The sequence below is a fragment of the Lacerta agilis genome, chromosome Z (assembly GCF_009819535.1).
Source record: "Lacerta agilis isolate rLacAgi1 chromosome Z, rLacAgi1.pri, whole genome shotgun sequence".
NCBI classification, from domain to species: Eukaryota; Metazoa; Chordata; class Lepidosauria; order Squamata; family Lacertidae; genus Lacerta; species Lacerta agilis.
Genome location: NC_046331.1, coordinates 43,534,898 through 43,551,677, shown reverse-complemented (window position 1 = coordinate 43,551,677; position 16,780 = coordinate 43,534,898). Strand labels below are relative to the sequence as shown.

The 16,780-nt window shown below is 46.5% G+C and overlaps 1 protein-coding gene across 3 annotated transcripts; it reads left to right on the top strand.

Annotated features, from left to right (window-relative positions):
• Positions 1-3,124: 3,124 nt before the first annotated feature.
• Positions 3,125-16,780, top strand: GJB1 (gap junction protein beta 1). Of its 3 annotated transcripts, none has more exons than XM_033137697.1 (2): positions 3,125-3,189; positions 14,932-16,780. In XM_033137697.1, the coding sequence occupies exon 2, from the start codon at positions 14,944-14,946 to the stop codon at positions 15,778-15,780; it is 837 nt and encodes a 278-aa protein (XP_032993588.1). In that variant the 5' UTR covers positions 3,125-3,189; positions 14,932-14,943; the 3' UTR covers positions 15,781-16,780. The 3 variants fall into 3 exon arrangements, with proteins under 3 accessions (XP_032993588.1, XP_032993586.1, XP_032993589.1); XM_033137695.1 differs by lacking the exon at positions 3,125-3,189 and adding an exon at positions 4,576-4,648; XM_033137698.1 differs by lacking the exon at positions 3,125-3,189 and adding an exon at positions 11,734-11,795.

The window sequence follows — 16,780 nt, the reverse complement described above, 5'->3', positions numbered from 1 at the left end:
AAGAAAGAGAAGGCCTTCAGGGAAAGAGCAACAGTAAGTCAAAGTAAATCAGGAATAGGTGACACCTACCTGATATGGACGGGACACGGGTGGCGCTGTGGGTTAAACTACAGAGCCTAGGGCTTGCTGATCAGAAGGTCAACGGTTCAAATCCCCACGACGGGGTGAGCTCCTGTCGCTCAGTCCCAGCTCCTGCCCACCTAGCACTTCGAAACCACGTCAAAAGTGCAAGTAGATAAATAGGTACTGCTCCGGCAGGAAGGTAAACGGCGTTTCCGTGCGCTGCTCTGGTTCACCAGAAGCGGCTTTGTCATGCTGGCCACATGACCCGGAAGCTGTATGCCGGCTCCCTCGGCCAGTAATGCAAGATGAGCGCCACAACCCCAGAGTCGGACACGACTGGACAGCAGGCCAGGCTAAAAATGCAGCTTTGCTTAAAGTTACCCATTGTCATGGCATTTTGCATGTGCAGATAGGAGCATGTATTTATTAACCAATGAAAATGGACACATGTGCTGCTCACATCTCAAGTAGCCAATGCATGCTCAATACATGTTGTGATTCATGTGAAAACTCTGTAGAGAAACCATATAAATATAAGCCTCGTGCCTTAGATGGCAAACAGACTTTTAGTGTTAATCTTCTATGCCTTTCTTGCTTGAAATAAACCTTTTACTATGTTTCCACCCATGGAAGGGGGGCATGTGCCCCAAACCACTTCAGTGCCGGTGTGTGCATTCTGCCATTTTAATTTTCCTGAAAATATACTTTATTGAAATTTGTATATAACATAAATAATGTACACATTCTTGAATGAACAAAAATATAAACAGAACCGTATAAACAAAAACCATATACAAATAGTCTTCTGTATGTTTACAAAAATTAAATTTAAGTTAGATTTATGCTGTCTCTTTTTATCTTTTTACTAACATAAATTAAAATAAAGGATAATAATAATAATAATAATAATAATAATAATAATAATAATAATAATAATACTTTATTATTTATACCCCGCCCATCCCGGGCCGCTCTTGTGAAGCCAAATTGTTTTCACTTCTAGCCGACCAGAACAGCTCGATAACAGAGAAGGTTGCCAGATTTATCGAGAGAGCAATGAGATTGAGAGCTGCTATCTGAACGACAACAGTGTTGTCATCCGGATTCCCAGCATAGGATTTTATTATTGTCATTATTATTAATATTTTACTATTTATGCTAAGTTCCAAGAAGTTATTACTTTGAGTTTTAATAGGTTATAAGGTTTTATTGGTAACCATATTTGTTGTATTTTTGTTGGTGTTTGTCTTTTAGATGCTATGGCCAGTTGGCTACGCAAATAAAGTTTGAATTGATGATGAGTGGGTGGTTTCCCCAGCCACTCTGGGCGGCTTCCAACAAAATAATAAAATACAATAGTCTATTAAACATTAAAAGCTTCCCTAAACAGGGCTGCCTTAAGATATCTTCTAAAAGTCTGGTAGTTGTTTTTCTCTTTGACATCTGGTGGGAGGGTGTTCCACAGGGCGGGTGCCACTACCGAGAAGGCCCTCTGCCTGGTTCCCTGTAACTTGGCTTCTCACAGCGAGGGAACCGCCAGAAGGCCCTCGGCGCTGGACCTCAGTGTCCGGGCAGAATGATGGGGGTGGAGACGCTCCTTCAGGTATACTGGACCGAGGCCGTTTAGGGCTTTAAAGGTCGGCACCAACACTTTGAATTGTGCTCGGAAACGTAGCGCATTCTGCCATTGTGCTGCAGAGGTTTGGTCATAATTTTAAACCACTACAATAAAAGTTCAGGTAGAATAAACACCTTAGTTCAGGAAGGCGCAAGAGGATGTAAAGTCTGGTTAATGAGTAGAGTCATGGAAGCTATAAAAGACAAGTGAGCTTTATTTGGGAAGTAGAAGGCTTTCTCAGACTAGGAAAACAAATCTTGTCAAAACAAATCTTAGGTTGATAATGAAGCATGTGGAGAAAAGAATTCCTGAGCAGACTGTTAAAAACATTAAAAACAAGTGCCAAATGTGTCATTTAAATACACCATGAGCAGGAAAGCACCCAAGGAACTGGTCCAGACTGTGAGGCGACAAAGGTGCGACAGGAGGCTGTCTTTACACACACACTGATCCTTTGTCAATTGAGTTCAGTGTCACCAGCAGTGACTCTTAAGGGATTTCAGGCAATGAATATATTCTGGCCCTACCTGAAGATGTTGGGGATTGAACCAAGGAACTTCTGCAAAGCATATGTTGTTCTACTTCTAAGCTATGGCTAAGGAGATGACAAAGAAGTTGGGTGAATTCTTCACTGCAGATAGCTGTGCCTGAACCACTTTTTCAGGGAGGTGTTATCATTTTTAAGCAAATGAAAGAGGTGACAAAATGTGACATTTTAGGGCAAACTGGCTCATGGATTTATTTATTTATTTAAAAAAGGTTACTTTGACCAGATGGCATAAACCTGGGCCAGAGTTTTGTGAAAGAATCCAGATGTGAAATTACTGATTTTTAACAATATATATATATGCAACTCTCTACTAAAATCTGCCAGTGCATTGAGACTGGAACATGAGCAACATAGATGTTTCAAGGAAAGGACCATAACTCAGTGCTAAAGTACCTTCTTTGCATACAGAAGGTCCCAGGTTCAACTTCCCGCACTGGAATCTCCAGAAAGGGCTGAGAATGTCTTCTGCCTGAAACCCTGGATAGCTGCTGCCAGTCAGTGCAGGCAATACTGAAGGACCCAATATGCTTGACTCTGCAAAGGCAGCTTCCTATATTCCTAAGTGTCATAGGAGGCTTTGTTTACCAGCACCCTTGGCAGCCCCCAGTAGGTGCTATCCTGCCCAGCAGCCACCTGGCACCTGTCCATTGCATGAGGGGCCATCCAGCCCATTTGGGTGGCTGTTTTAACTTTCTCCCAGTTCTTGGGTGAGTACAGGGTGAGCTGTACTTGTTACTAAAGGCGATAAGTACTTTGGCACCCCGCCTGCCCTGCCCTTCCTTAACTGAGGCAGGGAGGGACAAATAAAATCATTGCCTTCTATGACACCAAAGCGTTGAGAGAGGGCACTGCCCAAGAAAGGCATAGTTAGACACAGGATCTACCCCGTGAGGAGGCACCAGTTCTATGCCCATCAAAGCTAGAGGACAGTGCAGAAGAAACCGGGAACCTTTTTCTGGCAAGTTTTTTTTCCACTTCTGTAGGGGAGGGAGGGATCCTCACACTCAGCTGTCAACAGCTGCCTTTGCCATAGGTGCTCAGAGTCACTGTGGCAGTCACACCACAAACTTGCTTGGGCCTTTTGTGCAATTACGATTGATGTTCCTCTCTCTGTTGTCCTCAACCAGCCAACCACCTCATGGATGAAATGGGTTGTGGGCTAGGTTGTGAGGCTGGGGCTACTTCCACATTGCTTATGAAGGCACAGACTGCCTTTGACAATGCAAAATACTCCATGCACAAGCATAGCCAGCTGGTTTCTTAGAATGAGACCTGTTGACACTTAAGCCTGATTGGAAACCAGCTCCTCTGAGACAGGAGTTCAGCCTCTCCACCCACTATGAAGGCAAAGGGAAAAGGCACTCTGCACTCTGCACATGCTCAGGAGACAGTATTAAAATGTTATGTCTCTGGAATTGATCCCTGACATCCAGAGCAGATTTATCAAACTTTATTTGCATAGCCGACTGGCCATAGCATCTAAAGGACAGACACCAATTAAAATACAACAAATATGGTTACAAATAAAACCTTATAACCTATTAAAACTCAAGGCAATAGCTAAATTCTGGGGTGAATTTCAAGCCCTGCGGAAGGTTACTGGCCAGCTATCGCAATGGGCAATGATTCTGACATCACCTCTGGTGTCTGTGTTGAAGCACACTTGATCCAGCTGTGCCCAAACAGTGAGCCTAGTGCAAAGGTATTGCTTGCTTTGCCGTCTCCGGGTCTTGTGACCTTTGGGCTGTTTCAACAGCTGTTAGCGGAACCTTGGAGTGGGGCGTCTTAGTGCACATGAGTTAATGTTTACATACAAGATTGGCTTTTGCAAGAGTTTGAAAGGCTTGGGGGGCACAGCATTTGGTTTGTGGCATTCACAGCTAATTGCAAAAACTGTATGGACACGGGGTGGGTTGGAGGAATTAACCCAGGAGTCCACCTTCCTGTTTTGAAGCAGGCACTGCCAATTCAGAGAGGTGTGGGCACATAGTGCTCTTTTCACAGCTGGCATCTTCTGGGTCTTGCACGGGGGAAAGGGGGCGTTTGGCCCATGAAATCCTGCCGCTGCTGCCACCACTGCGTCTGGCAGAGTCGGTGTGGGGAGCATCTGCCCAAGGCAGCCGACCCAGATGAGTGGACACTGTTCCTGCAGAAATCTGTGGGCTGAACTGGCAGTGCCAACCACACATCCTTATGCTAGGTGCCTCTTGTGCTTTATATGGGCGGGAGGCGGCAAAGAAGAGGCGAAGTCAGGGTGGGCAAAAGAGTCTCCCCTCCTTCCTTTGGTTTTCCCTAGATGGAAAGAGGGAGGGAAGTGGGAGGGGCTGCCCCAAGGTATAAACAGCTCAGCTGGGGCAGCTGGGCTGAAGATTTTTGCAGAAAGTTTATGCTGGTGACTGTCCCCTGATTGGCTACGGGTAAGTGTGCTGGCAAGGGGCGAGGCTGGCAGAGATCCTGTGGGGCTAGGCAATGCTCAGGGTTTGTCAGTGTGTGGAGTTCCTAGAAGTTTGTGCCTACAGACTTCAATATCCAGAATCTAAACTTCATGAGGAAGACTATGTATGCATTGAAATGCAACTAGGTCATTCTTTTTCTCAGTTCAGATATAAGCTGGGGGGTGGTGGAACACATAAAAATACAGTTATTTCATAAGCAATGGCTGGAATAGATATGGATTTCAGCTGATGTCATCTGCACATTGCTTCGCAAAACAGCAGCGGGAGCTCGCTTGATGCAGAGTGAATGGAAGACTATAAACGTCCAAGTCCCAAAGTTGCGTAGTCAAAACCAGACACCTGCAACCCAAATTCCCTTTCTCCCCCACCCTAACCTTTTGTTTGTTTTTCCACTACGTTTTCTGATTCATGCCATTTCGTATCTGAAATTTTCGGCGTTCAACAGAACTTCTCACATTTGAAGTTAGTGCCAGAAATTAAGCAACAGAGCTGCTGCAGGAAATCCTGCATAATGTTCTTTCTGCAGCACTGCAGAGATCAATATTGGGTGTAAAGTTTACAGGAAGCTCTGAAAACCTCCTTTAGTGTGTGTCTGTGTTTAAAAGCCAAATGCAAGTTTCTAGCCCTTATCGGGGCTTATGCACTCTGGAGGCCGAGCAGTGATGGGAACTGGGCTGTGGAAGTTGAACACGACTCTGCTTTGCAGTGGCAAGATTGTTATTTGTACGAAGATGCAAGGACATATATATTACCTTCTATGGAGCAATGGTTATTGAAATTAGTGGATTTGGCTGAGATGGCAAAGCTGATTTGCTTAATTAGAGAAAAATTCAGAGAAAATTTGTTGGCATTTATGAATAATTGGAAACCCCTTAGGGGATTTGTGTGCAAAAAGGAAAATGAGCTTGTGATATCTGGGTTTGAAGAGTAAAAAAGATTTGTTTATGGAAAGCAGAAGAGTTAGAGGCTATTATGGAATTAGGGATTTGCATAAGTCTAGAAAGTTAATAGACGGAGAATTGGATGTCTTTTCTTTTCCTTTCCTTTCCTTTCCTTTCTTTTTCTATATTTTATTTTTTTTAGTTTATATGTTTTTAAAAATGCTTGTTGTTTGATGTTAACTTTTGTATATTGCTTTTTTGTTCTTTTGTTTTAATAAAAATTGTTTAAAAAAAGGAAAAGAAGAACACCACCGCTATGCTTTGCCAACTCCTGGCCTCTCTGCCTAGCGGTCTGTAGAGAGAAAATGATAAGAAAGAGTTAAGTGTGAATGTGAACTTCAAGATTCTGCTCTCTTGTCCTTGAGAAAATACCGTACGCTTCACGGGTGCATGAAATGCATGCGTGACCTTAGGAAGCTGTCTTTCCTACCCCAACAAATGCACATGTAACCTCCTGATTGCAACTGCTGAAATATTACCATGATGTTGAAGTGGCCAGTAAACTCTGCCATGTTCTCAGCTGGCAACAGCAATGCCTGTGCTGCTTGGGGAATGTGAATGCCCTACCTGGAAGCTGTGACAAAAACAGGTGCATCCTCTGGGGCCATCCCAAGGCTGCTTTAAGTTGGAGCAAGCTCCAGTGGGATGATGCTCAGGCAGCATTTAGTTTTGGATAAAATGCACTGTTGTTGCTGCTGTTTGGAAGTTTCTTGTTATATTGCTAGGCATTGCTTCAATGTTTATTAACAGGAGGTGTTTGCTTGATTGCCTTATTAATAATAGCACGACTGTTTAAATTGTGTTCTTTTTTTCTAACTGTCCATGCATTACCTTGAAATGTTGCTCTACTTTTGTTCTGTATGGTGTTATGCGGCACTTTGAGCATGCGTTTACCAAAGGAAAACTGCATACAAATAAACTCACAATTGATGAGGATGGTGCCGTTTCCTATCCTGCAAGCACTGGGTTAATGCTCCTTTGATGCAGAGCCCACCCCCCTCCAAAAGCACCCTTTGCTGGGCTCAGGCTCACTGCTGGATTCGTGCTCTGTTCTCTCTTGCAAACCCCTGTCCAGTCCTGGCTGTCCTTGTCCCTCTTCTGCCACCTCTGCCAGCCCCCGCCCCCCAAAAGAGCTCAGCTAAGGCTCATTGCTGCCAATGCTGACCTGTGGCGTCAAGCTCCCTGCAGCCCACCCTGGTCCGCTCCCACTAGGTAAACTCTGCCAAGGATGGTGATTGTTCTAGCTCACAGTGAGACAGACGGCTGCTATCTTGGTTTGCATGCCGCACCCAAAGACATCTGCTCTGGTTTTGCCACCGCTGTTGCTGGTGTGGCCATTTCGGAACATAATAAGCTACCTTATGCTGAGTCAGACCATTGGTCCATCTAGCTGAGAACTGACTACACTCACTGGCAACAGCTTTCCAGCTACCTGGTGATACTGGGGTTTGAACATGGGACCTTCTGCATTCCAAACAGATGCTCTACCACTGAGCTGGGGCTCTTCCTTTCTATGCCAACATAGCAAACAATTTATTGGCACTATTATAGAAACATAAGATGCTGTCTTCTGCCTCAGTACTGCCTACACTGACTGGCAGATTTCAGACAGGGGATCTCCCCCAGATTGAACTTGGATTGTTCTGCATGTGAAGCAGATGTGAACCACTGAACTGTGTCCCTTTACATGCAGGGCATAGTCTTCTTGCTTGCAACTCCCAAAATTCAGAACTCTCACAGGAAATTAGCCGGGTCTCTTATTTCATTAAATCTTTTCCCTGGCTGTTGAAGACAGCACAGGGATGGGGAATCTCTGTGCCTCAGACCCGGCCCACCCATGAGGAAGGATGAAGTAGCTGCCTCAGGTGGCAGAAGCGCAAGAGGCAGCACCGTGCCCACTCAGACACTTCTGGTGTGTGGTGTTGCTGCCTGTCTTCCTCGCATCTGAGGCGCAGAAGACAAGTGGCAGAACGCCTTGCAGAACATCCTCACCGAGTTTCAGCAAGGCGGCAACAGGGAGGTGGTGGCAGAAATGGGCGAAGGCTGTTCATGCTGTGCCTCCTCTTGCTGCTGGGACTCAGACTCCAGCCACTGTGCTCCATAGTCAGGGATGAAGAGAGCTGTGATTCAGCTGCACCTAGAGGGCTACAAATTCCCCATCTGTGCCTTCTCATTCGGGTTGGGCGAATCCTTTCCTTCAACTACCAACTAGTGCTGCCGTTTGGTCATTTCCCCAGATCTGCTTTATGTGCTGACCAGTATTTATTTCTCCATTGTCTAATTGCATTGTTTTATTGGGATGCATACCAACACCCAAAGTGAATGTTTTAAAACAAACAAACATTTCGACTAAGCATTTGTAAAAACTTTCTGACAGACCTACCCATACCTTCCATAGGTATGGAAAGAAATAAAGAAGGAGTTGGAGACCTGGAATAGATTAAACTTATCCCTTTTAGGTAGAATCGCAACTATTAAGATGAATATTCTTCCAAAAATGTTGTTCCTCTTCCAAATGATACCAATACTGGGAACATCTACAACCATCTTTAAGCAATGGAAGAAGGATGTCATAAAATTTGTGTGGAATTATAAGCCTGCAAGAATTAAATATAAATTGCTGATTGACACTAAGGACAGAGGTGGTTTGGCATTACCCGATCTAAAACTTTATCATGATGCGGCAGGTTTTTTATGGCTAAAAGAATGGTTATTACTAGAAAATCATGAATTGCTGGACCTTGAGGGGTTTGAAAACAAATTTGGCTGGCATGCCTACCTGGTGGAAAATAAATTAAAAGCACATAAAGGGTTTAACAATCATATTATTAAAAAGTCTCTATTGAAAATTTGGGGAAAACACCAAAGATTATTGGAACCTAAAACACCTAAATGGGTTTCTCCAATCGAAATAATTACAGTTAAAAAAATAAACTCCAATGCAAACTGGGGCAAATATAAAGATCTGATAGAACAAAAAGATGGAAAATTAAAAATAAAGGAGTATAATGATATCAAACATTTCTTAACGGGTTGGATCCAGTACCATCAAATAAATAGTAAATTTAACCAAGACAGGACACAAAAAGGGTTTCTAAATGAACCTTCTTTATTAGAAATACACCTGTTACAAAGCAGAAATAAATTAATATCAAATATGTATAATATATTACTGGAATGGGAGGTTAAAGATGAGATGGTGAAAGAAACTATGATTAAGTGGGCGAGAGAATTGGGCAAGACAATTGATTTGGAAAAATGGGAAAGACTCTGGAAAGAAGCATGGAAGTTTACAGCAGCGGAGGGGATTAAGGAAAACATGATTAAGATGTTCTACAGGTGGTATATGACTCCAAGTAAAATACACAAGATGTACAAAACAAAAAGTAATTCTTGCTGGAAATGTCAAAAGGAAGAGGGGACCTTCTTACACATGTGGTGGCATTGCGGGGTGATTCAAAATTTCTGGAGCCAGGTTTTAGAAGAAATTTAAAAAATGATGAAATATAACATAAAGAAAAAGCCGGAATTATTTTTGCTGGGAATTCTGGATGGAGAAATAAATAAACAGGATGAGAAACTTTTTCATTACGCCACGGCAGCGGCGAGAATGTTGATCGCCCAATATTGGAAAAAGAAAGAAGTACCGGCAATTAAGGATTGGCAAGAAAAATTATTTAATTACATAGACCTGGCTAAATTAACTGATAAAATTAGAGGAAGTAGTGACCAAAAATTCCAACAAGATTGGGGGAAATTTGGAGACTACCTGAAAAAGCAATGCCCCACTGTGAAATGCTGGCTCCATTTCTAAGTACTCTGTATTGGGAGCTAAAGTTAGCAAGGAAAATACAAGAAAATAAAATAGAAGAATTACACAAGAGTACTAAAGTAGTAAACTAGAGGAGACAGACTGACAACCTAGGATGAAGACAAGTGGAAGCCGTAAGGGAAGGGGAAGTAACAGATAGTAGAAATAGACAAGTATGGACAGAAGTAAGGAAGAAAGAAGTATTACTAAAGGTTAATAGAATTGATTTATATGAAATATAGAATTGGATGTTATGTTTTGCTTTGTATTATTTACAACTGAATTTTTGGGAGTATAGGAAGACATCAATTGAATGCATTTTGTGGTTTTTTAGGAAGAATTCAACATGTAATTTTTTAACATTGTTATTCTTTGGTATTGTTTGTTTGTTCTTTTATTCAATGTTCTTTTTTCTTTTGTATAGATGTAATAAAGTAAATAAATTATTTTTTAAAAAAACACTTTCTGACAGAAAGAGCTGTTCAGCAGTGGAACAGACTCCCACGAGAGGTGGTGGGCTCTCCTTCCTTGGAGGTTTTCAGACAGAGGTTGGGTGGCCCTCTGTCACTGATGCTTTAGCTGAGATTATTGCATTGCAGGGGGTTGGACTAGATGACCCTTGGGTTCCTTCCAACTCCTAGATTCTGATTCCACGAACAGCACTGTGCTCTAAGGAGACTGTTTCCATTGGTGGAAAAGCATATGCCTATTATTTTACATTTTAACGTTCACTACCATCCCCAACATGACTCACTTTTGGTTCTCAAGCGAGAGTCACTTCCTCTCCAAAGCTTTCTGGTGTCCTGAATAGGACCTTTGCTCCTTCCAGACCCATGGCCCCTTGTCCAGCTATGTTTGAACTGGTTTAATGGTTACCGTCCTGCAGAAAAAACCCCGTGTTATTGCTTCATTGTACCTCCACCCACCCGCCTTCATTGCAAGTACTGGATTGGGATCTGGGATCAAGTTGCCATCCAGTTGGGACAGTGCTCAGTCCCTCCAGCCCCCTTGTAGCATCGCATGAACTTCGGGAGCTGTCCTCAGCCACCATCCTTCCTACGGGTCTGCATTTGAAAGGTCTTAGCCCACAAATACTCCAGAGGCTCAGAATCCATTTGATGCCTTGAGTTGCTTGATAAATCCTTCATGCAGTGCCAGATTACCAATAGGCAGAGTAGGTGCCAGTTTATGGGCCCCACACCCCACAACGGAGCAAAACAATATTGATTTGATCTTGAAAGAGCAAAAATGTATTAGGAGATAATTTGCAAGCCCCCCCCCCCGGATTTTGACTGCTTAGGGGCCTCCACAGGGTTTAATCCAGCAGTGCCTCCATGCCTACCCCCACCCCACAGCCCAGCACCTGCCAGCAGTTACCCCAGTTTCTGTCACTGTGGTTTTTCCCTGCATTCACCCTTTTATGCATGTGGCAGGAGTCTCTCTTGGACTGAGTTTATGGTGTGAGCTTATTCCACAGCAAAGCTCTTCTGCCCAGTAGTTACCTCCTGTGCTCTAGGCAGGCAGCTCTGTTTGTTGAGCTCACGAAGGGCAGTGTGTGTGTGTGTGTGTGTGTGTGTGTGTGTGTGAGAGAGAGAGAGAGAGAGAGAGAGAGAGAGAGAGAGAGAGAGAGAGAGAGAGAGAGAGAAGGGAAGGATGCACTGGAACAGGGTTCAGTTTCCTAACTCAAAGGACTGAAGGCGTCATTGTGCTCTGCCAGGCTTGGCACCAGATTCCGGTACTGACTTTGCATCCCGGAAGGAGACGCAAATCACCATCCCTTTTCGTGGGACATGGTACAGCTGACGCCAAAAGGCGTCATGGCTGAGGCAGCTGGCGTGTTGAGCATCCTCCCTTCTGACCCCTGGGGGGGGGGCAGCAAGTAGCAGCCTTAACTCTTCCTTCTCCCACCCCCCCTCCCACCTCCAGGGCCATTGCAGATCTTTCCAAGGCATGCCTGTGAGCATTGGCCTGAGAGCAGAGCAGCCGCCTCCAGTCAAACTCCTGCCTCCTTCTTCCACAAAGTTTAGCACCCCCAACTTCTATCCTTTGATGTCCAGAGGGGAGAGGTCACTGTGTGGGGTCTCTGGCCCCTGGCAGAGCCTGGGACCAGGTGCTGGTGCTTGGTTAGGACAGCCTGGAATGCCGTACACAGACACTTTGTTTGGCAAGGGTGGGCGGAAGTCCGGGCGCTTGGTCTGAATTCTAAAGTGTGTTGTTTGGGGGCCGATAAAGGCCTCATTGTATGCAAAGCAGTTTATAAAGCAGCGTATGACTTCCCCGAGCTGGGCACAGTCTGCTGGGAGGCCTGACCCTGCAGAGGGAGCCTGCGGCTGCCTTGGGAAGGACCTGCGGCAAGGTAAAGTCCCGGCTGTGAAACCTCCCCTGACCCAGATCTTTGTAGAAGCAGGAATGACTTGGTGGGTAGCAGTCTAGACTAGGGCGGTGGCGGTGGTCCTCAGTGGTGGGATGGGAAGGACCTGTCTATTTTTCCAGAAGCAAGCAAAGGGCACGGATTCAATCTAAAAAGCCAGTGCCCCAACCCACTCTTCTGCAGCTCTCCTTCCTATTTTGAAGTGTGTAATGGCACCTGCTTTTTGATAAGACTTAAACCTAAATGGGTGTGAAGAGACGCCCAGAAGCTGGGAAAAACTCTTTCCCAGGAATTAAAAAAAAAAAAATCCAAATGCTTTGTTTATAGCTATATTATTACTTAACAATCCTTAACCTTGCAAGGTTGCTCACTACAGCAATCTCTGGATCACTGCTGAACGCCTGAGGTCCAGAGAGCCTAGTTGTCCATCTAGTGAGTTTGGGGCTGTGGTGACTTCTGAGCTGAGACCTTGTTAGCTCACACGGAGCTTGCCTCTGGTGCAGGCTGGGTGATCATTGTGCCTCCTGGGTGATACTTGCACCTCTTCACCTCCTGGAACGCATCCTGTCTCTGACAGAAAGAGAACCCCCTTTTTTTTGCTTGTTGCAGTGCTGCCTCTTTTTCTGGCTGTAGGCTTGTTCAGAAGTTGCACCAAACACAGGTACAAGTTGCCTTTGCCACGTGTACAAATGTGTGTGTGGATGAGCTTACCTGTGTTGTTTTGTGCAGCTCCGCTGGTGTTCAGAGACTTTAATGCTCCATGTGAGTAACTGTATGGCTTTACAGCTCAGCTGTTCGTGCGCAGAGGAAGAAAAGGAAGCTGCCCTCTGTGGAGTCAGACCGTTGGTTTAACCAGCTCAATATTGTTGAAACTGACCGTCAGTGGCTGCCCAGCATTTCAGACAGGGCAGTCTTTCCAAGCCCTGCCTGGAGGTACTAAAAGCTGATGTTGGAACCTACTAGATACATACCAGGGGCTCTTCCTCTAAGCTACGGCTCTTAGGAAATCTGTGGCTCAATGGGAGCGCATCCCCTTTGCACGCAAAAGGTCCAAGTTCAACCTTTGATATCTCTAGGTAGACCATGGTCTGAAATCCCAGAGAGCTGCTGTCAGTCAGTGCAGGTGATACTGAGCTAGATGGACAAATGATCTGACTCCCTAAGCAACATTCACATTTACATGAATTAAACCCTCATTGAATGTAATGTTTGACCACCCCTTCTGTCACTCTCCAAACCATCATGTGGAAAGGCCCATTCTGGGATGGCTTGCACTGTGACAGCAGAAAGTGCAGAAAGGAGATGCCATGCATCTCTGGTCCCACGGTATGCCTGGAAAACCTTCATTGTTTGTTTTGCACCTCATCTTTGCAAGTAAGCGAGAGCCAGCTAGCTAGCTAGCAAGCAGCAAAGCTTTGCCCCCAATGGAATTCAGGACCTCCCCATCAAACGCTCTGCTCTGCTGCATGTCATGCGCCTCTCATAGGAACAGTGGGAGGTGGTCAGGGAAGCAGGGAGGGAGGGAGGGAGAATAGACAGACAGACATCATTAGGCTGTGCCGCTCCCTTGAGAAAAGCTCCATGGCTAAAAAGCAGGAGACTATGAAGACGCACCTTTGGGTTTCAGAGCAAATGTTTCCATTTACTATCTAGAACTGGGGCAGCCCTCAGCTTTCAAACAGGGTGTGAGCAGGGGGGAATGGACTGGCAGAAATTAAAGGCCCCACCTGCTTTTAGCTTGGGCTTTGCCCGGTGCCATGCTGGCAGTGGACTAGGCTGGTCCCCTCAATGTTCCACTGGCGCCTCCTTCCCAAAGCCTGGGAAGCTTAGGGAGGAAGGCACGATGCTTAGATGCGACACCGCCCCACCCCCCACCCCATTGCCCTTGCAAGTTGGCACCTCTGGCCGTAACTGTTCCCCTATGAACAGTTTGCCTTTGGCCCCATTCATGGCCACCATGCAGCCCCTGGAAGATTTTGCTGCCTTCCCAGGGAATGTAGCCCCAACAAAAGCGGGCAGGGGAAAGATCTCTCGCCCCTGGTGATCTCCAGCTGTTTGGGCCTACAGTTCCCATCAGCCCTGCCCAGCATGGCCCAAGACATCTGGAGAGATCCAAGTTGGTGAAGGCTGCCTTGCAGCAGCAGAAAGGGAGCAGTTGAAAGTGGTCTCCTCTGTGACTGCCTGTTGCTCAAAGAAGCCCCTCTGTTTGAAGACTTGTTTCCTGAGCCTCCGTGTGCCTGTACAAGAAGTCTCAGCCAGAATTGGCATTGCCTGTTCCCTTGTAGAACTGGATGTGTTGAAACAGTGTTGGAAATGTTGTGATGTGTCCGGATTGCAACTTGGCATTTCCTTGGATGATCCTAGGGTGGCATTCAGCTACATTTTGCTCAGAGTAGACCTACTTAAAGTAATGGACCTCAGTCATGCTCATTCCTCCCAACGGGTCTATGCTGAGTAAAAATTGTTGAATAGCACCCTTACCTTTTTCAAGGCAATGGACTGTGCAGGTCAGAGCAATTCCCATCAGACCAAAGTCCAGGTGCTAAACTCAACATGTCTTTCTTTTGAAAACAGGGGTTGTGCAAACTGGGTGTCAGTCACTGCAGCTCCGCCCATTGTTAAAATGTGGCTTTTTTTTGGCCACAGTGTTTGCAGATAAAGGCTGAACTAATGGAGGCCCCAAAATAAAACAATAAAGTTAGGCACAGGAGCATTGACTCTTGATTTCAGAAGTCCGGCAACAGCTTTGGAGCAGTCAATGCACACCTGCCTTGCTTAATGGGTCTTTCTCTGAAAAATATTACTTTGAAGAATCTGTAATGCCTACACTCTTGGTCCTTCAGGCAAGTGCTGTAGCTCAGGGGGAGAGCATTTCCCTTGTGCACAGGAGGCCCCAGGTTCAATCCCTTGCATCTCCAAGTAGAACTAGGAATGTCCCCTTCCTAAAACCCTGCTACCAGCCTGTGTAGACAATACTGAACTAGATAGACCTCTATGGCATGACTCATGTGATGCATCAACCTGTATCCCTACCAGCAGCACGGTGGTGGTGGTGGTTGTGGAGGAGGAACCTGCACCCGCCTACATCCTGCTCTGACCCGGCTCTGCTGTTCCCTTGCAGGAGTGTGGAAGAATGAAGTGGGAAGGCTTCTATGCCCTGGTGATCGGTGTGAACCGCCACTCCACCGCCATTGGCCGCATCTGGCTCTCTGTGGTGTTCATCTTCCGCATCATGGTGCTGGTCGTGGCCGCGGAGAGCGTCTGGGGGGATGAGCAGTCATCCTTCACCTGCAACACGCAGCAGCCCGGCTGCAAGAACGTCTGCTACGACTATTACTTCCCCATCTCCCACATCCGCCTGTGGGCCCTACAGCTCATCCTGGTGACCACGCCAGCCTTGCTGGTAGCCATGCACGTGGCATACCAGCAGCACCAGGAGAAGAAGCTCTTGGTCATGACGGGCCACGGGGACCCCAAGCACCTGGAGGAGGTGAAGAAGCACAAGATGCGCATCTCGGGGTCCCTGTGGTGGACATACATCTGCAGCGTGATCTTCCGCATCGTCTTTGAAGGCACTTTCATGTACATCTTCTACATGATCTACCCAGGCTACCAGATGATCCGCCTGGTCAAGTGCGACGTGTACCCCTGCCCCAACACGGTCGACTGCTTCATCTCACGCCCTACCGAGAAGACAATCTTCACCGTCTTCATGCTGGCCACCTCGGGCATCTGCATCATCCTCAACCTGACGGAGGTGGTGTTCCTGCTGGTGAGGGCTTGCGCCCGCCGCGCAACCAAGAGCCACAACCCTTCATCGAAGAAGGGCTCCTTCCTGGGCCACAAGCTCTCCGAGTACAAGCAGAACGAAATCAACCAGCTGCTGACGGAGCAGGACGGCTCCCTCAAAGACATTCTCCGGCGGAACTCAGGGATACAAGAGAAGAGTGACCGATGCTCAGCCTGCTAAGGGACTCAGGACCAGAGGGCGGGGGTGTTCACAACTTGGTTACAGCACAGCATGCCTGGTGGGGAGGGGGGGCTGCGGCTGTGGGCCTGCCAAGTCAGATCACCATCACTCCGTCAAGCCCTCATACTGGGCTCCCTCAGTCACCAGATGCCCCACCAGCCGTGGCCTTTTTCTGCTTATTGCTAGCCCACGTAGTGTCCTCCAGGCACAGTCCCTGTGGACAGGATGGCCTCTGATAAGAGAATCACACAATTTGCCCACTGCAGATCCTCTGTTGAATATGCCTCTGGTTGTGATTAACTAGGCCTCAGCAGCCTAGGGATGATTGGGTAGGCACTAAGACTCCCCTGCTGGGCCCCGTTCTGGGGGTCAAAATATTGCAGAATTGGGGGCCCCTCGTGCCCTTTCCTTGTCCAGGCCCCTTTTCCTTTTGCCCTCCCAACACCTCCTGCTCTTTATCACCCTAACCTACCCCAGAAAGAAAGAAAAGAAAAAATAAAAGATGCTAAACCCAAATATTATATTATTTGACGTGCTTTCTACATCCTGGAAGCACTTTGTATCCATACCGTGTAGTCCAGAGAAATTTGTGGCCCAGGATTCATCGGCAGGCGGGACAAGAGCTCATGCACATTGGTCCATGTCTTTTGAATTCTCCCTGCTGTTTCTAGCCAGCACTTCATGCTGGTTTCCAGTGCCCTGGCTAGTGCTTTGGAGGAAAAGGTTTGCAGCAGCAACCCATGCAGGCCAGGCTGGTGGGGTGGTGTCACCTCTTTCCCGCCCCCCCCTCCTTTCTGCATTAGGAGTGCTCCTGGGCCTTTTACCATAGAAAAGGTAACATGGCACTGCATCATCATTGCTGCTCTCCTTTAGCCAGGGTTCAAAGAAGATTGAGTTGGGGGCAGAGAGGTGGGGAATTCCCAGGCTGTTTTCATCACCTGCTACACCACATTTTGCCAAAGCAGTCACACAGTATTAAAGCTGGTTTTGCAATTCTCGA

What these genes read in the sequence shown, in the direction of transcription:
- GJB1 (XM_033137697.1), top strand. Translation starts at nt 14,944, where the DNA reads ATGAAGTGGGAAGGCTTCTATGCCCTGGTGATCGGTGTGAACCGCCAC.